Here is a 22,172-nt window from a genome sequence, read left to right as displayed (position 1 = left end):
TGAGGAAAATCTCAGAGATTTGGAGACAGCCATGGAAGAGTTGAAGGCAAGGAGAGATGATTTGTCAACAAGGGTGGACAATGAGGAGATGAAAGGTCTACGAAAGCTTTCTGAAGTCCAGGTATTGTAAACATGATTTTACATAAACCCTAAGATCTTTAACATCTAGACTAATCACATAATAGACTTATAAGAAAAAAATGCAGAATACCTTGATTCATGGTTTCAGAAATCTTCTTGAACGGTTTTGATCATGATTGATGATTTTTTGATCTTTAAGTTGGAGTTCCCTTACCTACAACCTTTCTGTATGTGTTTCCATTTAGATTTTCTTCATGATGCTTTAGGATGGAGCAAAAACATCTATTTATAGGTGGGGAGAAGAACCTAGCTTCCTCATCAAATTTTGATTACTTCCTCACCAAGACTTTCTTTCTGTCTTTCTTGGCAAGTTTTATCTTTTAAACCATCCATCAAAATTGAGTAAGTGACAAATGTTTTGCTTAAGGTGACTCATTTCATTAGGATAAAACAAGTGTGAAGTGTTCTAGAACATTAAGTGCATACGTTCTCTTAAGCATCTTCCATTAGACTTGTCATTCAAGTCACTTTTCTCTTCTAGAACATTTGCCACTTATACTTTAGTTAAAACATTAGGAAATAAACTTATTTATTTACCAATTTTATTGGTTACCAAGTGTCATTAAGTTTAACAATTTCAATAAGAAATAAATTACTATAAGACCACATCATGGGAAAGAAATATCCATTCATAAACATATGTATATTTTTTACATTCTCCCACTTGGTCGATAGTATAATCTCTTAAAATTTCTTTTTGAAAATCATAAGGTCGACTTTATTTGTTAAACCTTTGCTTTTATTTGGTTATCATAATTGTCTTAGCTAATCTAGCAAACAATGAGAGTCATGGCGGGCACATATTATTTTGCAACATGAATCCTTCTATGCACTACTACATTCTTTACTATCATAGTTAGACCATAAGTAGGAGTATCATAATGGTCCCTTTTATGTCTTATTTAAATACTTATTATGTTATCAGTAATCCAACAACGATAATGTGTAAACACTTTGGAAACAAAATATAAAAGATTCAAAAGTCATTAAGAGCTCATATATTGTCAAATATATGCTAAACATAATCAAACAACTTTAATAGCTATCCATTAGACCCATGATTTCTAGGTGTTCTTTAATGTCTTTGGATGTAAAGCTTTCATAAATATGTTTGTGACCATAAGTTTTGTGCATATATGCATAATGACAAACTTTTCTCTTTTAAAATTTTACTTTTATGACATATATCAATCTTAATGTTCATATACTTGGATCCTTTAAGATATCATGTCTTACTTAAGATTGAATATTTTACTATCACATAATGAGTCGAGCACTTACGGTCTCAAACTCAAGGATAATTTTGCAATCATAATTAACTTTATAAAAGCCTCATAAAATTTTCACACACTCAGCCTTATTGGACGCTTAAAGCAGTTACAATTATAAGCCTTTCCTTAGTAAGGTATCTCATTTGATGAGATACACAATGCTAAAATTGTAATGCTTAGAACCATTATATCCATTAAAATATGAGTTTGAAAATCCAACCACTTGTGGGTGTGTTGATTTCTTATATGTGATCAAGTGATTTTTTGTTCCCTTTACATATCTCAAAAATTATTTTCAGCTTTCATTACTTTAAGTTCCATTTCATTATGCGGACATTGCTTAAGATTAAACTTACCACCTTTCTTCATAGGAAAAATACTAGAAGAACGCATTATCATGCCATATCTCTCAAGAACTTTGTCAATATATGCTTTCTGAGACAAATCTAAACTTCAAACTGTTATGTCATGGAAAATTTCAATCCCAATCACAGGAGTTGCCTCGCCCATTTCTTTCATTACAAAGTCTTAACAGAGATAATTATTGGTCTCATTTAATATACCAAGATCACTTCTTGCCAATAAGATATCATCAACATACATAACCAAATATATGAACTTACTCCCACTGATCTCGAGGTATATACATGGATCTCCAAATATTTTCTTTGAAACCAAATTTCCTAATGGTTTCATCAAATTTTAATACCATTTCTCAAGTTTTTTTTTCTTTTTTTCAGTTCATAAATTGCTTTCTTTAGTTTGTAAACCATGTCTTCCTCTGAGCTTCGATTATGAAATCTTCGGTTTGGCGCATACAAACTTTCTGTAAGTCAGCATTAAGAAAAAGGCAATTCTTTCATCGGTAATGGAACTCAAGATCGTACTGAGCTACCAAGGCCATGATAATTCATATGGAGTCTTTTATAGACTCATGAGAAAAAGACTCAGTCTAATCGATGCCTTCTTTTCGATTGAAACCAGGCTTTATGTCGTTCAATATTTTCATTATAGTCGAGTTTGGTCTTTACAAATCCACTTACACTCAAATTGTTTATGTTCTTAAACATAATTGAAAGTCGTCACATACTTCATTTTCAGTCATCGAGTTTACTTCATGGCATCGATTCATTTATCAAAATTAATATCTTTTATGGCTCTGAATAAGAAACCAAATCTTAATATTCAATTCTTCAGATTCAATTTGATAAATTACCTATTGGAAATAACAAATCTACTCATACAAGTAGACATTCTTATGCTTTTTCCTCTTTACCTTCATGTACTTGATCATTATTGACAACATTTTCATTATGGAGTATATGGTCATTCATTGTGTTTTACACATTGTTAAACTTACAACAACATGAGAAATTTCCACCATTCATAATTTAGGATAACATGTTACTTACCGTAATTTCTTTAGTGACCACTTCTTTAACTTTATGACTCCCACTAATGTTACCATTCTTATAAAATCTGACATTATCAGTTTCTATAGCACGTACTATGGTTTGGGCAATTTAACTTATATTTTTTAGATTTCTCATTATGAAATCTAATTTTTTTTCATGAGGATTATATATTCTTGCTTAATTGGACATCGTTATACTTTGAGATGTCCCATACTAGGTTAGCAGCCTTTATGCAGTTCAAAAGAAGCCTTGAGAACTGCTTTGCTGGTAACCTTATTCAAGAAATATACTGCAATACATAATGCATCTATCCATAATGATATAAGTGAATTTTCATAAATAAAACCATTTACATAAAAGTACGGTTATGCTTTTCAGCTACACCATTATGCCATGGAGAACCAGGCTGTAACTGATATAATTCTTAATTTTTGGAGAAATTTGGCAAAACGTCCGAGACATTGTCTCTTTTCAACATACTTGCCATAAATTCATTACCTTTATATGACCTTATGATTTTCACTTTTATATCTTATTGCCTCTCAACTTTAATTATGAATACTTGTAATGTGTCCAAAATTGAGATTTTCATGCAATATATATATATATATAACAATAATGTGAATAATCATCAATAAAGGTAATTGAATTTTCATCTCTAAAAATATAAAACGTCAAAGGGTCTACAAATATTTGTATGTATAATTTCAAGAAGCTTTGTATTTCTTGTGGCTCATTTCTTAGTGTCTTTATTTTGCTTATACTTAATGAAATTTATACACATTTCATTGTTGGCAAAATCAAGATTCACAATACTTTCATCTTTTACCAACCTTGAAATTCTTTTAGTAGAAATATATTAACTTCTTTTATGCCACAAGAGATACTTATCATTAGTACATATTTTATGCTTTAATTTTCCTTTAATGTGCAGAATTAGATGTGTTTTTAAAATATTGATCGGCCAGTGTTACCTAATATTGGCCATCAACTAATATTCTTGAACCGGATCAATTAGGGTTCAAGAAAAAATTAAAACAACCATCTCTTTAAGTCAATTAAAAAAAACTCAGTCATCAAGTTTTCTTAATAAAACTAAAACTTATGAAAAATATATGGAACATATAATGTTTGGAATGAATCCAAAAAAAATCCAATATTCATAATGAGGAGTGCCAATAGCTTCAACTATCACTTCGCTCTAATTCCCATAAGTATTTAGTTTACACTTGAAATTACGGTTTTGATCATAAACAAATTGTGCACGAAATTAATTACATGTACATTAGCACCATTATCTGTCCACCAAGTTTTATAAGAAATACAACAAGAATAGATTCAAAAATCTTTATGGAACTTAAAAGATTAAAATTCTTTTTCTAATAATTTTCTTCTTTTATTGCAATCTTTAGGAAAGTGTCAGACCTTTTCATCTTTCTTTGCCTTTTTCTTCTCTTCTATCTTACTTGATATTCATTATAGGTGATGCTCTTTTATGATTTACATAGGTCTAGCTTCGTAAACATAATAGACAACTTTAATACCTTTACGTCTAAGCCTAGTCTTAAGATCATAATTTTCAGTCTATTCAATTTCACCCAAGCTTTATGGAAATTCTTTTTGTCCTAAGTAATATCTACTATTAGTGGATTTGACACATTGTTGAGGAGTGTCAAATTCAAGTATAGTACTCTTAATATGAATTCAACTTTCTGTTTTCATTCTGAGAATTCGGTTCCGGTAAGGACTGGAATAGACGAGACTTTATATGGCAATCTTTTAGAAAATTTATAGTTTTGAGATACACAAGTTTAAACAAGGCTTTTAAACATAATCAACACATATATTTATTGAATACTAATTATGCCAATATAAATTAAGGTGCTCCTGTGGGTAGCAACCATATTTTCATCAATAATCATAGTATTCGAAAACATTTATGAATGATGTATCGAATTACTCAGATTAAGTTATCTGTGGATATACTTAATCCACACAATACAAACACTCTATAAGTTACTTGATCATATTTTCTGTATATAGTCTACCAAATATCAAATACTTATTTGAACAACAATTTCCATTTCACAAATCATTTTAAAATAAAGTCATTGTGGTGATATCTTTATCCTAATTTTGCTCTTTATATGAAAATATTGTTTTATAAAAATTATGCATAAATTACCTAATTTTATTTCTATATGATTTATGTATAGAAAAATTTATGCATTGATTTTCTCAATTCAGAGATCGAAATAGAATACATACATATAATATATGATCCGCCCTTTAAGTAAAAAAATTTAAAACTATCTAAAAGAAATGAGATCACTCGGTCCAACAATGCACCTAATTCGATCATCAAAAGTGACCCTTTACTTATAAAGTAAAAAAAAATTCTATAACAGTAAAAAAAAAATCGATGGTGAAAATCAAGGTCTACCACGTATATTCGAAAAAGACGACTTCACACTCAAGAAATCGTAAGGTATAAATCGTTTGCTCATCTTTAAATTGTTTTGGTTCAATTACTCTTACAAAATAAGAAATGTTTTTTTTTTCTTTTTTTTGTTCACAGAACGTAATAAAAAGAGTTTTCTTTCACATATCCTAACATGTATATGAAGAGTTTCTTAAATCTGAAATAATTTTAAAGGAACCGGATTAAAAGTGAAACAATACTACCACCGTAAAAGAGAAGTACTTTGATACAATTGTAAAAAAAATTCAGTGTATTACGCTTTACACTGATATATTATGTGACTTTAACAGAACTATCTCTGTTTGCATACCTCATCCAAATATGAAAAAGGAAGCAAAATGATGGCTTTTCTCCTAAAAGAAAAACAAAAGGTGATGCATTATTCACAGCCGAACTATATTAGTACTACTTTAGTAATAGAACTGGTAGGAATGGTACAGGTAATGGCTACAACATTCTTTACAGAATTGTTAGGTCAAAAGGGTTGAAAAATGTTTGTTTCAGAAGAGCGTCGACGGTGTCATATTTATAATAAGAAGAAGAAGAACTTCCGTGTGTTTAAGTAAATCAATATTTAGGAAATAACAGTAGCACATTCTAAAATATGCTAAATTTGAAACTTGATAGATTTTGTGAATCAAAATATAGTTTGTATTTCTGGATTTGATTTTGTAAAATGGGGATATGTGGTGACCATAATTTGGAAAACCACATTAAATATATTTATATGGCACCCTCGTTTACATTAAATAATAATGATTGTTGCCTAAACTATTTTCATGAATTAACTAATAGATTGAAGAATAACAAAACTGTCATATATTTAGGAGTGTATTTAGCAATTGTTATGTTTTCTTGTGTTAAATGATATTGCTTGTTGACCAAGTTTGAAAAGGTAATATTTTATTTAGCAAAATGATATTGATTTTACATTTTTTATTTTATTTTTATTATCAAAGTGATTATGAAAGCTATTAAAACGGAATTGGGTTAGAAGTATACTTAGTATATAATTGGATCAAATATATATTGTAAACTTGATGAAAAAAAAAAAATATATATTGTAAACTTCAAAAATTACTAACTTGACAAATATTTCATAAATTGGAAACAGTTATAAGCATAATATAAATTGGAGACAGTAATAAGCTTAATATTCTGTGTATAATCATATTTTCAATTCTTTTAGCTTTCGTTATGTGTATAAATATATAATCATATGTTAAATTATTTTACACTTAGTTAAATTAAAAGGTTTAGGGTTTGTATAGTTTATGGCTTTTAAATAAATTCTTATGCTCGTATTAAATAAGTTTTTTTTGTCAGTAACATGAACAGACTCATATAGATTCTGCAAACCACACTGTTAGCTCTGCATCCATATGAACGACAGATGACGGTTATTTCCTTGCACTGCGTGCGAGACTGTCTGCCTTTGAGTTATGTGTTCGTGGTATATGAATGATCTCTGAGCTGTTGAAACTTCTCTTCAAAAGTGTAATGTCGTCCAGATAGCTTGTAAAGGCGGGCCACTCCTGTGGTTCCGAAACCATCTTCACCAATAGAGCACAATCCGTTGCAAAAGTAACCCGGAACTATCTAAGGTTCCTCATGCATTCCATTGCCCATATGAGAGCCTCTATCTCTGAGTGTAGTGGCGACTGACTCGCTCTTGTATTCCTTGCTCCCATTAGTCCATCATAACCTTCCAGAGTACTATACCATCCTTGTCCTGAATATATATCCTGATTTTTCCAGGATCCAGTAAAACACCATCTACCTGGTATGGTCGGGATTGCCGCTGGTACAGGTAACCGAGTGTGGTCCATTCCCTGATTCTGAGAATTTTGCGCTTCCAAACAAAAGTAACGATTCTGTTTTTGCCAATTCGAGAGTATCTCGGTCCATATCCAAATTGTTAAAAACTTTGTTGTTTCTACCCTTCCATATATGCCAGAGAATCCATGCAAAATGATGATCCTCCATTTCGGGGGAGACTCTCCAAAATAGATGATTCATATTGGTAAATAATGATTGAGTAGGAAATATTTCCGGATTCGTTGGGATCCGTGAAAGTGCCCAGACTTGAATCACCGGTGGACATTCAAAAAATACATGATTAATTGACTCCTCGGGAGCTCCGCATCAGTCACAAATTGTATCTCCTTGCATTCCTCTTGACCTCAAATTGTTCTTAACCGCTACACATCCTGTCAATAGTTGCCATAAAAAATGTTTCATCGTAGGTGGGCAGCGTACTTTCCAACAAAACGCCTTCAGCGGGGTTACCGAAGGACCATACAAGGGTGGCGTACTTTCTCTGTCCGGATACACTCGCTCCACTTCATATCCAGATTTAACCGTGTATTTCCCATTGTTTGTGAAATGCCAACCATTCCGATCTTCTGTATGAAATCTACTTAAAGGAATACTTTCAATAATTTTCACATCTTGTGGATCCACCAGAGTCCTAATAACCTGTAAACTCCATGATCGCGATGTTCCATCAATAAGAGCATCCACTGTCAGTTCCAGGTAAAGATTGTGTTGATTTTTATTTGTTGGTCTCGGGCGAGTGGATGGAAGCCAAGGGTCATTCCATACTGAGATGGATGATCCTGTTCCCATCCTTTTGATTAGTCCTTTGCTAACCAAAGATCTAGCAGAGACAATACTGCGCCAGCCATAAGATGACGAGTACGATCTAATGGGTTCCAGGGGTGATGTATTCCTGAAATACCTCCCTTTAAAAACCCGAGAAAATAAAATAAGTTTGTAATGAGTTTGTAAGATAATTATAGTGCTTGCTCGTAGGACTCTGAACGATGGCCAAGTAAATGTATACTTCTTGCATCTTTTTGATGGGTCTATACATAAATTATTTAAAATATTGGACTGTTTTGTTTAGTTGGAAAGAAACATGCTACTTTCTAATTGTTGGGCTTTCAATTTTCGAAAACCATTTAAAACAATTGAAAAAGGTAATGGAAATTTTTGTAATTAATTGAAAAAGTCAAGGGCATAATCCGACGAAGGATTCTGCTTTATTAGTATAGATAACAATTTAAATTGATTAATTTTCAAAATACATTTTATAAAAATCTTTATAAGATTTTGTTAGAAAGAAATATCCTTTTTGTTTCAAATAAAAACATTTACTAAAAAATTAGTTTGTAAGTACAATATATTATAGTTTCTCTTTTAAAAATATTTTTGGTTGTTCTTAACAGTATCTCAAAATAGTTCTTTTCTATTATGTAGGTCCAATTTAATTTAATTTTCATATATAAATTTCAAATTTAGAAATAAAACCAGAAATTACGTTGGTAAGTTCCATATATTCACTAAAGTTAATACTATAAAATGTTTGTAACTACTTTAATAATGATATAGTTTAATTTTAAATAGAATTATTATTATGCATTGATATATATTAAGTTATCATTTATAAAATGAAAAATAAAATTCTATTTTATTTTTATATATTTTATAATAATAATAAATCATGTTAAAATAAAATATTATATTTAACTAAATATGATAAATTATATTAAATTGATAAATTTATAAAATTATTTTTATAAATATTAATATTTATGTTAAAAATATAATATGATGACAGAACAGCTTAATATTCGCAAACTATATAATACATGTATAAAAAATTTACATATCTTAAAATTTTGTATATACAATAATATATTATCTAAAATGAATAAACATAAAAAAATATTGCTAAAAGAAAATCCAGCTTTGAAGGACGGTAGGTCAGAGTTTAGATAAATTAAACACAAAATAATTTTCAGATATGTTGTTTCATGCATATACTATTTTTTTCAGTAACTAAATACAAACAAATAAGATAAATATATAATAAAAAGCGATAAATGCATGTTATAATTTTAAACAATTGATTAATTAAAAAATATAAACTATAAAATTATTGTATTTGAAATAGTTATATAAATATTGATATATGATTAACGTTAAAAATGTATACTACCAATGATCTAAAATAAATATCTATATATATAAATTGAAAAAATACCTGTGCGGTTGCGCGTGTATCTTTTGACATGTACATTTGTCACAAAACCCTAATTAATCTAATTAGATTTTTACAACGTAAAATATTCCACACTTTAAAAACGCGGATTAAAATCTAGTTTATATTAAATACCATACTCAAAATTACGACGTGTTTTCCAGAAAATGAAAATAGCATGAAATTTTAAAGGTTAAGACGCTAAGAGAGATTTTGAAGGTGTAAAAATGGGTTGAGGTTCAGACAAATAGAGTCAGAGTTGGACATCGAATCCAGAGATGAAAATAATAAAGCATGCAATGGGAGCTTCCTCCCCAATGATGGGTTGAATGCAGTTTTGACAGCTGTTGGATTGCTCCTAAGTCCTAAGAAACCCTTACATACATGATATACATCATATATGTTAAATCCAAGCTAAGTTATCACAACTTTCAATGGACCAGGTAAATCATGAAAGAAATCAAACAACTGATATGTAAGAACGCTTTTAAGTCAGATATGTTATATTCTAATTATAGATTTTATAGTTTTCCACCTTCATATATAGATTGTTCATACAGTGTATTAACCTTTCACGGTTTATTTAAAAGAGTAGATATGTTAATAATTTATATATCTCCAGAAAAGTAAAATCCTTACCAACAGTAATTTCACAATATTTAGCATACACAGGGAAGATAAAATATCATGGCGTACCACCATAATTAATAGTAATATGAAAAATCACCAATTTCAAAAAAATACAGGTTTAATAGGTCTGAACTTTCACATAACATTTTCACATCTTGTCTTGGCTATCATTGAGTTTACCCATTTGAACAAATCAAGAATAACCTATCTTCTTCAACAATTCAAATTCTTGTTGGTCGTCATTACCATCCTCTTCGATCAATTTGTTCTTTGGTGGTTATACTGGAGATGAGTAGTCGACTTTCTCACTGTAAACAACATCAATTTGTTCTTTGGTGGCATGGCAATACCCATTAGAGTGGTGATGAGGGAAGCGAAAATGACAAACTGAAAGAGCAAATGATATTGTCCTTCCAAGTTCATGTTGTCACCAGAGTGAAGATGTAAGAGAAACAACTGCTGAGCGAACGCAGCGGCCAAAGCAAGAAACGTTAGTCCCTTAGCGGTTGCAGCTGCTCTAGGCCGTGCTCAGTCAAAGACTATTGCGAAAAAAACATAGACAATAAAGAACATAGACACGGAGGCATGCTTGAAGCTGCGGATATGACTCGATGCAATGGTGCATCAGGGTCGAAGGGTTGGTGTCTCTTGGGACCAATGAAGAGTTGTCTGACTATCATGATTGATGAGTTGTGTAAAGCTCTAAGCACCTGAACTTGGAGAAAGGGAGCCATGCGATGAAGAAAAAGTGTTTGGGTTGAGACGAAAGAGTTTTATGTTGTTGAATGAATGCCACAAACAAATTAACAAGAAAAATACACCAGCTACAACATGTCCCACAGGTAATTCCATGTGATGGGTTTTGTGTTTTAACCCTTTTATTTTTCGTTTAAATCTATGGGCACCACTGGTACGTTATCACCGTAACGTTTCCCTCAATCTGAACGTTACCTTCTCCGTCACCGGCTGCACCTTGTTCAGCCGGCGCACAAGCCAACTTATGTCGGAGTTTCCAATCCAGAGCCTAACAAGCGCGTGAGCAGTAATTCACAACGCCACAAACAGAACACCTCCGGAACTCATGTTTAGAATGTGTTTAGAAAATATAAAACAACAAGATCATAGGCTTTAGTATATAGAGTATTTTCCGAAAAATAAATATTTTCGTAAGGGTTAATCCATAGATTTTAAAAAAAATTCAAAAAAATGAAAATTCTATGTTAATGCATAGTTGCATCTTTCAATAATGATGAAGGTCAAAGAGGTTTGAAACCTTTGTGGTCTTCGTTTTTTTAGAGAATATCGATTTTATAGTGGTTAGTCAACCAATTTAGAGAGTATTATGAAGTTTTACTAAATTAATTGCCAAAATATTTAAACTATGTCCATGTACCATGAAAGATAGTTTAATATACATTAATACAAATGTAGAATGTGTTTAGAAATTTTAAAACAACACTAAAGATCATAGGCTTCAGTATATAGAGCATTTACCGAAATATTAAGGTGATGATTGTTTGTGTGGTTTCTAGATCTTAGATTTTGGTTTTTAGTTTTTAGTTTTTGGTTTTTGGATTTTAGATATTGGTTTTTGGATTTTAGATTTTGCAGTAGATTTTGGTTTTTTGAAAAACATGAATGGTGACTTTAGATTTTGGTTTTTAGTTTTTAGTTTTTGGTTTTGGCTTTTAAAGCAATAAAATGAAAAAAATTATTAATAGTAAAATATTTAATCTGGACATAGTAAATATAAAATATCCTAATCAAAACACACATAAGCTTATTTTAAAATAAATAAACAGCAAACACAAAAAATATTATTATGTTTTAAACATAAACTTAAAATTTTAATTCTATGTGTAGAATTTAACTCTATATGCAATAATTTTGTGTACAATTTTAGAATTAAATAATTATTGATAAATAATATTTACAAATTTAAATTAAAAATTAACAAAAATTAACAATATTTCTACAATTGCGGCAAATATAAGTCTACACATATGGTATAATACATAATAATAGTTATATTTTATGAATAAAGTAAAATTTAATTATATTTCAAAAACAATGGCAAAAAATAAACTTTATCAAAATATTTTACATTAATATTAATAGAAAATATTTTAAAGCACAGAAGTAATTAAAGTGTGACAAAATATTATGCTTTAGTTAACAAATTTAATTAATGACATTTTTGTAAAATACAACTTTAATTAATTTTATATAAAATGTATGGTACAAAATATTGTTTAAAACATTAATAAATTAACTTATCTTTATAAAAATTTAATTGTTTCTATAAGTAGTGAAGATATAACTCCAATTGCTTAGAAAAGTGATGTTGTTTTACGTTTATTTTGTGGGCTTTGCAGAATGATAAGTGTATGTCTTATATACTACAATTTTATCTAACATTAATAATATTTTTTAAAAAAATACTTTTATGGTTTTGCTCGTGAGAAACCAAAAAAAAAAGAGATTTTGGTTTCTAAGTAGAAAAAGGTAAAATGAATCAGAAACTAGTTTCCCTAGAAAATAGGAAAAATAGTTTGTAAAAATCATTATTGGTTAAAAAATAGATTCTAGAAAATCAAAAACCAAAAACTACTTTAAAAACTACACACAATCAACCTTTAAATATTTTCGTAGGGTTTATTCAATCAACCCATAGATTTTGAGAAAAATTCAAAAAAATGAAAATTATATTTTAATGCACTGTTGCATTATTCAATAACATATGATGTAGGTAAAAAAAGTTTGAAACTTTTGTGGTCTTCATTTTTCTATAGAATAGCGATTTTATAGTGGTTAGTCAACCAATTTAGGGAGTATTATGAAATTTTACTAAATTAATTGACAAAAAATTTAAACGATGCCCATGTACAATTAATGAGAGTTTAATATACATTAATACAAATATAATTTGTTTAAATTTTTAAAACTACACTAAAAATCATAGGCTTCAGTATATAGAGCATTTACCGAAAAAATCAATATTTTCGTAGGGGTTAACCCATAGATTTTGAGAAAAATTCAAAAAATAAAAATTCAATTTTAATGCATAGTTGAATCCTTCACTAACATATGATGAAGGTCAAAAATGTTTAGAACCTCTGTTGTGTCCGTTTTTCTAGAGAATATAGATTTTATAGTGGTTAGTCAACCAATTTTGGGAGTATTATGAAGTTTTACTAAATTAATTGACAAAAAATTTAAACGATGCCTATGTACCATTAAAGAGAGTATAATATACATTAATACAAATATCGAATGTGTTCAAAATTTTAAAACTACACTAAAAATCATAAGCTTCAGTATATAGAGCATTTACCGAAAAATTAAATATTTTCGTATGGGGGTTAACCCATAGATTTTAATTCTATTTTCTAGAAAATTCTATTTTGATTAATAACTTCAAACTAATTACGACCACAAACATATCTAGAGAAAAAAAAACAAGCTTGAATGATGAAAACAAAGCTAAACAAACCAAAAAGTTAAAACAAGTCAGCTCCTCCTCCAAAACCATCGGTCAAAACGAGCCAGCTCCTCTTCCCGGTGAGCCACACCATGGATTCCGAGCTCAACATCGTCGTGGATGAGCTCGGTGAAGCTGCAGTGGTTCGAGCTCGTCACAATCCTCCACCATGAGATATGTAGTATGCTAAATTTTGAATTCTAATCATAAATTTACTCATCCACAAATAGCCGTCCATGTTTACCCATCCATGCTTATTCGTCCATATCTTCTCACACTCATCCACATGTATCTTACCATGCTTATATTCTACATGTAGTTATCCACGGTCTTCAACCATCCGCATATCACTCATCCATAACACAATCATTGAATACATGTACAAGTATATACTTTAAAATATAACCAAAAAATATATCAAAGTGAATATCAAATTATAGAGAATAAAAAAAAATTATTATATCAACAAAATTTGTTATACGTATTTTTAATTTAAAAATAAGCAAAAAAAATATATTAAGAAGTACATTAAATAATAATAAAGAAATATATTTTCTCTTTCCTCTAGTCTAAAAAAGATTTAATTTTCTTCTCATTAAGGGCAAATCTGTATATTCTCTCTATAGGTCTCATGAGAAAGTATCTTATAAGTGCATTGTGGCTTTAGATGTAATTGAAAAGTGATAAAGTGCCTCTTGATGTAAAAAATTCTATTGTGATTTGTGTATGAAATCTTTTTTGTAACGCTCATTTATTATGATATTACAATTATGATATAAGAAATATTACATAGACGATTCGACAACCGACAATACTACCTGCCTTATGAGGACCTATGCCTAAGTCCTATGAAGATCCACGTCTAACCAGATTTACTTGCATCATGTTGAAGATCTCTTGTAAGCCTTTCTTCTGTAGTCTGCATAATTGTTTTAATAAATCGCTCTCTTCAGGACTTAAAACCTGGATTTCCTGTAATATGCAGCATAGTCTGGAATTCAAATTTCAGACCTAGATGTAGAAGTTTTTAAACCTTAACTAGTAAGCTACGGTGCTTCCACAATGTATGTACGAAATCTATACTATTAAAATTGAAGTACATTTGAGAATTCACCCTTATTTTATCTTAGTATTTACCAAGTTGTGCCACTGAAATTTAAACCATGATTTCTTTATTTCATTAATGACGTTTTAATGGTTTGTTATGCAATTAATACTCCAATCTTAGTAAGATTTCCCTTAAAAGTGGAGAATCAGTTAAGAAAAAGATACCGTAAATAATAAACATTTAATAGCTTATATAACCATAATTTAGTTACCATAATTTACATGCAACCGATTTTAGATATTTAAAAAGGGAATATTACCTTACACGTATTTTCCATTATCGCATCTCACATATGTAACTACATAATATAAAGAGAAATTCTTGGGTTAACCCCCTATAGGTTCACCAACCAATGAAAATTGGTGATTTTATATATACATATTTTTTCAAAAAGGAAACATAATATTCAGAATTTATTTTTTTAAATAGAGAGATAGAAAATAAATAAAAAATTCATACTAAACCCTAAACCCTAAACATGGAACCCTAAACCCTTAGGTAAACACTAAAACCTTGGGTAAATCCTAAACCCATGGATAGACTCATAACCCTTGGAATATCTCTTTACCCAAGGGTTTAGGGTTTACCCAAAGATTTAGAGTTTACCCAAAGATTTAGGGTTTAATATTTAGGTTTTAGAGTTTAGGGTTTAGTATAAACGACTTTAACAACATTAAAATTATTTTTTACAGCTGCTATTATTATTTTTATATATTTTACCTAAGGGTTTAGAGTTTATCTAAAGATTCAGGGTTTAGGGTTTATCCAAAGATTCAGGGTTTAGGGTTTAGTGTTTAAAATTTAGAGTATAGAGTTTAGTACGAACGACTTTAACAATATTAAAAAAAATCTTTTTAATTGCTATTATATTTTTTATTTATTTTTTATCCTTTTATTTTAAAAAATAAGTTCTAAATATTATGTTTCCTTTTTAAAAAATATGTATATAAAATAATCAATTTTCATTGGTTGGTTCATCTAGAGGTGAACCCAAGAATATTTCTTTTAAATACCCAAAATTGATGTTAATTTACTTAAATAAAAGGCTAATTTTCCTAAATTAGTGGAGAGTCTGACTATCATTAAAGCGACATCCAATTGAGATTCTGTCTATATGGAAATTTATTTTATTTCTTATTTTTAATGGAAAACTTGGTGGCCAAGTTGCTTGCTCTGTATTTATAAAAGGATTTAGGTGGGGATAATGTGAACATCTCTCGAGTTACGGTTCTTTCTTCTTCTTCTTCTTCTTTGTTTTGTTTCATTTTATTATTGTTTAAAATTCATGTCTCTCCTTCTCGGCTACTCCCCGAAGCTCTTCATTCGGAAACCTGTGTTGGTAAGAGCCTCTGGTGGCGGCTCTTCTTCCATGGTGCAAACCCCTCCTTGTTTCATCCATGGCGCGGATCCTTGTGGGGCAGATCATGTATTACTCGAATATGCATATTCTATGAAAAATCATCCTAGATTGAGAAAAAAGGCGCCTGAGCAGCTAGTGTATAACGATGCAGAGGTAACAACAATCGGGTCCTCTCATGGCTGGGTAGCTTCTTTGATGCATGGCGTTGGCACTCTGCGTCTCCATGATGATCTAAACCCGGTTGCATCTGATGCAAATCCAAAACGCATCTCCCTGCCTCCTCTTGTAACTGTGCCTCATTGCCAAACCCAAATCGTCACCAACGTGTCCTTGTCCTCACCGTCTCCAGAGGACGAAGATTGTGTCGTGGCTGTCAAGTTCTTGGGACCCCAACTCAGCTACTGCAGACCCTCCTCTGCTCTAGGCAGCAAGTCCAAGTGGTTCAACATCAGGATCGCAAACCCTAGCTTCTTCTCCTCCCGTGTCATGTTTTCCGAGAAACTTAACATGTTTCGCATACCTGGAGCTGGAGGCCAACTCATTGGGTCATGGGATCTCTGCAAAGACCAGCACACACCCGAGATTCTGGTGTTGCGATATCGTAACCTTCCCGAGCTGAGCGAAGCAGAACGTGAGGTTATGGATACCTGTTTCACCACCGAACACTTGGTGGAATCACAATCCACAGGTGAAACCTTTTTGGTCAAGTGTTTCAGAAAGAGCGTGAACGGTGGTACCAGTTGGGAAACAAAAGCTGTAATGGTGTTTAGGGTACTTCCCTTGGGAAATGCATTGTACACTCGCCACCTTGGAGATCTCACCATTTTCATCTCAAAGTCTGAAGCATTCTGTGTCCGTGCAAGCTCTTTTCCTGATGTGAGACCTAACGAAGTCTATATCTTGGAGGACACCGAGATTGCATTTTTCAGGCTTGCTGATTCTGACATCTCAGGTTATACGAAAAGAGTCGTGGCCCCTTACTTTATTCCACCTCAAAATATAGAATATCAAGTTTGGGATTGGGTTGAGTCTAGAGTCTGTCTTCTCTTTAAAAGCTTTCAGCCATCAAAATATAATCCGTTTTAGTTTACTCTATGTGAAAATAGAGTTTCAGTTAAGACAACATTAATTACTATCTCAATAACTTACAACGTACACTTGTGTGAGTAGATTCTTGAAATAAAACTCTAGAAGAAGAAGAAGAAGATGATGATGATCATCATCATCTGGGGTTTCTTAAAGTTTTTGCAACAACAACAACCAACTGTTATTACCTGCTGCAGGAGAATTGGGTAATGATGATCTTGATTTAGCTGATCTTGATTTAGAGAAAATGTTTGAATTTTTGAGCAGCGATGAGTTTGCGGTAATTTGAAGAGAGTCCGGTTTGATCCCGGATCAGTTTTTTTTTTCTCAGATAAGAGAAAACTGATGCAACTCAAACATGTCAAGCTTCTGTAATGAATGGTAGGACTTTGAGTTTATATTATTCTATTAGGTGGTTTTCTTGTCACTGGCAAAAGTAAAATTTTAAACTCTTTATAAATTATTATTTTTTATTTTTCATTTTTTATTTTTTTGATCATTCACTTGTTAAAATTAAAATCAATGTTACAAAATAATTATTTATTATTTGAAATTTTCATGTTGGTAAATAATGTCTTAATAGTATAAGTTTTTGTTACTTAATTTTTATAAATAAATATATGTAGCTTATATTCATATTTAATGAATTTACTTAGTATATAATATATATTTGGTAAATATACTTTATTTTCTTAGTTTCAATTGTGCTTTTATCTTCCAAAAAAAGGTTTGAAATTTTACAATATCAGGTTTTGTACTTGGTTCCAACTACAACATACTAAACTCATACAACGTATATAAAAGGTGTAAGTTGAATTTGTAACTCAAGTACAATACATACTAGATCATACATAAAATCAAAAAAATTATGAGTTCCAGTTAAAACAAAATCATAAAATCAAACTATAATCTGTTTTTGCTTATGCTATGTGAAAATAGAGTTCCAGTTAAAACATAATTAATTAGTATCTCAATAACTCACAACACTTGTGTTCTGTGAAAGGACCCATAGCCAGCTAATGTGATCGATCTTCAAAGACCCCATCTTATATCTTCTCACTTTTTTCTATATCTTTGGGGTCCTCATCAACTAGATCAAATTTGGTTCTTCTAATAAATTACACATCAAAAGTTGTTACTTCAATGATCAGTATAAGATAGATGTACTAACAATGTTGGGTTTCAATCAAAAGTTATGAGCCAATTTTGACCCCTTTAAAAAAAAAAAAAAAAAAAAAATCTCAGTCTAGTTTTGATCGTTGGGGTTATGGAATGGAGTGGTATAAAAATCATAAGCAGATGTGAGGCAACCTTGAGATCTGTGAGGGGGGGGGGGGGGGGGAGCCAGTTATTCGGAACCACCAAACTCAAATTTGAAAGGAATTTCATAAATAACCGAACATATATATATCACTCGAACCAAAATATTGAAACTAAACTGGGAGCCTAATGGATACCTGAATTTGAAAATATAAATTATATAATTACAAATATTAAACATATTCAATTTCTAAATAACTGAATATCCTAAAAAAATACTATTTAAAAACCTAATTACCTAAAAACAATTACTGAGTATATTTTTATTCAAAATATTAAAAAAATATTTGAATTATCTTATATATTTTTATCCAAAAAAAAACTGAATTATCCAATATTTAAACTGAAAGACCTAAATCAAAATTGAACTACCAAACTGTAAAAAAAAAACAAAAAGGAAAAGAATTTCATAAATAACCGAACATGTTATATATCTCCGGAAAAGAAATACTGAAACCAAACTGAGAGCCTAATGGATACTTGAATTTGGAACCACCAAACTGAAAAAAAAATCAAAATGGAAAAGAATTTCATAAATAACCGAACATGTTATACATCTCTCAAAAAGAAATATTGAAACCAAACTGAGAGCCTAATGGATACCTGAATTTGAAAATATAAATTATATAATTACAAATATTAAACATATTCAATTTCTAAATAACTAAATATCCTAAAAATACTATTTAAAAACCTAATTACCTAAAAAAAAATTACTGAGTATATTTTTATTCAAAATATTAAAAAATATTTGAATTATCTTATATTTTTTATCCAAAAAACTGAATTATCCCATATTTCAACTGAAAGATCTAAATTATATGATATTTTTATCTATAAATCCGTAATTACCGAAAAACCAGAATCTAACCACCGAAACTAAATTTGACCAACTTTTTTTTTGCATATTTTCCAGTTCTCAACTTTGCTACTGAATCAAACCAAACTAACTCAACTGAAACCAAACCAATTTTTGTAAATAATTGAACAGTTTCTAAATTTCTAGAACCAAAACACCAAAACCAAAATACCGAACCAAAACTGAAAAAAAAACAATATACCAAACTGAAATGGAATGATGAGAAATAATAATGTATATACATTTAAATGGTGCGAAGAAGGCATTTTATTTTTACAAATTATTTAACTCCTTTTAGTATAATGTACATATATGGTTTATAAATGAGATAAGATATAAGCAATGCATGTTCTTATATTCGATATGGACTAGCAGTCAAACCGCAAAACCCAGTTGCCGTATATAATTACAACTGACTTATTCTCTTCATGTAGTATTCTATCAGAGATTCTACCAACTAATATGTTTCCATAAAATTTTGTTTTATTGAAAAACTATTAATTAAAAATCCAATAAGACCCAAAACCCTCGTTATTAACCTGTGAACTAACACCGGCTCATCTGACAAAACCCCATAAAATCTTATAATACTTTTTAAAAATGAATTAAACTTCTCATATACTTTATAGTAGTAAATAAAAGAATAAAGTATTTGATTTGTTATATAAACTAAACACATTGTATTTATGCTATGCATTTCAAATTATAAGTTTTGTAATAATCAATGCTATTACAATTTTAGTGTAGATGAATAATTATTTTTGTTTAGAAACATACAATGAGTTAGACCTATTGATATGAGAGATAATATCTTTTGTTAAATAAATACATGTTGTTGTATACTCGTATGGCTTTTTTTTTTAACTTTGATTAGTAATAAGGTCAACATATGTATTTTGTCTTCTTTTGGTTCATACGTGCATCTAAGGGTAGTTGTAACTTAACTATTACTAGAGCTTGACCGTGCGGATATGTTATATATTTTATAAATGTATAAGTTTGTTATAATCATAAATATTTTCAATATATGATTTATAAATCAATATTATATATAATGTAATTCTATATTCTTATTTTAAGTTTTTTTCTCTGAAAATATTAATATATAAATATTTTTATACAATTTACTTTGTTATAATTGTTATTAGTTACTTATATAATTTCAATATCGGTACAATAAATTTATTATCTGAAATAATCAAATAGAGAATTCATTTCAAAATATATTTTATAACTTTTAAAATTTGCATACAATTTTTAGAAAATATTATTTAGTTGTATTATAAACATCCCCCATATATCTCCCAAAAAACACATTTTTACTCTTTAATAAAACTTATTTTGGTCATTTTTTTCATTAAAAGTTATTTTTCTGACGAAAATTAAATAAAAAAGCTATATTTGAGAATTTCTCTATATTTTTGTATACTTTTTTGTTTTGTAAGACCACCTTCAATGGAGATTCTTTAATTAGAGTCTCACTATTAAAAAAAAGAAATAAAAAAAAAGTTAGGAGAAAGAGCGAAGAAAAGTTCTAAAAGAAGGATTTTTACAACCTCTTCAAAACTTTTACCTTCCACATGTCTTCTAACTATCATTTTAGAATTAAAAAAAAATAAAAAAAAATTAGTTATTCAATTAAAAATAAAAAGGTTTTTATTTTTTCTATACTTTAAAATAAGAATTGTGGTCTTTGGAAATTATTTATTATGTTCGGTACAACGTACTCAGGGAAATATTAAAATTAATCGCCATTTCTATTGACATTTGAACGACATTGAGAAATCAATTGCAGGAAAAAGGACCGTAACATAAATTCATTCTTATGCTATAATACGTCGATAGTATATACATAACGATCATTAGGATGATTATTTTCTTCTAAAAACGGATGATATAATTTTTAGACAGAAAACAAATAAAAAAACTACAAGGAGAACGCAATCTCTCTTAATTAGCAAAGACGCGACGCCTTATCGACTGAAGACACAGCCTATTCCGCTGGAGTAGCTAAGTTAAGATCCAGATCTAACGGCTGGGATTTCTTCTCAGCTCCACCTTCAAAATCAACGACCGAAGACGAATCAGACTCGCTCTGGACCCCACACGTAGCAGCCAGTGGGTACACCGTCATGTTAAAGAAGAAAACATGACGCGCAACGGGAATCTGTTAACACGCGCCGCCGCCATTACTTAAGCTGAGCTCGAGCTGCGGAGGTGTAACCGATCTCGCCGCCGTCGGAGAGGCGGAGTCGACGGTGCTGCTCTGACTAGGACTACGGGAGTAACCGCCATCATTCACGTTAAGCTCGAGAGACGTCGGGAAATTCGTCTTAGCCTTGGCGCCGCGAAACTCACGCGCTGTAGCATCGTAGGCACGCGCCGCCTGCTGAGCGGTGTCGAACGTTCCGAGCCAGATGCGAGTTTTCTTAGGGTTCTTTCCTGTGAACAGTCGAAGACATTTAAGATTGGTTTATTATAGAGAATCGGTGTTTAGGGTTTTCTTTTGTCTTATCCGTTTGTGTAGAGCCATGTGTTCACGGCTTTTCCTGCAAAGAATCTTATTTATAACTAGATAGACCGCATGCACGCATGTAAGGACGTTAACATTAATATTAAATTGATAATTACATATTCACAACTCTATAATATTTATATTACATGTATGTGGTTAATAAGAAAAATTCGATTTTACATATTGATATTTATACCATATTTATATGAACAAAGAATACATTAGAACGTTTAGATTAAAAATTTTAGTGTTTCGTATAAACAATATGAGTTATGGAAAATACAAAGTACCTTAAGTCCATAAAGCAGTGAAACCAGACCTTAAGACCAAGGCTTCGAATTCTGTCTAGATTAAGGTAAAACTCACACATCATAAAAGATCATATTTCTCATGTCTTGAGGGCCAGATCATCATGAAGAGTGCTCTCGATTTCTTTAGCACCAACATCTTTCCAGTCTA

At 30.3% G+C, this 22,172-nt stretch overlaps 1 protein-coding gene and 2 pseudogenes across 1 annotated transcript; 1 reads left to right on the top strand and 2 right to left on the bottom strand.

The window, feature by feature from the left end:
• Positions 1-253: 253 nt before the first annotated feature.
• LOC125583917 lies at positions 254-11,286 on the bottom strand (annotated as a pseudogene).
• A 3,778-nt stretch (positions 11,287-15,064) lies between these two features.
• LOC125583916 lies at positions 15,065-17,996 on the top strand. The gene has a single exon (XM_048751478.1). The coding sequence runs from the start codon at positions 15,859-15,861 to the stop codon at positions 17,017-17,019; it is 1,161 nt and encodes a 386-aa protein (XP_048607435.1). The 5' UTR covers positions 15,065-15,858; the 3' UTR covers positions 17,020-17,996.
• Positions 17,997-20,062: 2,066 nt separating this feature from the next.
• LOC125583389 lies at positions 20,063-21,671 on the bottom strand (annotated as a pseudogene).
• Positions 21,672-22,172: the final 501 nt, after the last annotated feature.

The sequence above is a fragment of the Brassica napus genome, chromosome C3, assembly GCF_020379485.1.
Source record: "Brassica napus cultivar Da-Ae chromosome C3, Da-Ae, whole genome shotgun sequence".
Taxonomy (NCBI): Eukaryota; Viridiplantae; Streptophyta; class Magnoliopsida; order Brassicales; family Brassicaceae; genus Brassica; species Brassica napus.
Note: the sequence above shows the minus strand (reverse complement) of the source record. Positions and strands in the feature narration are given on the sequence as shown.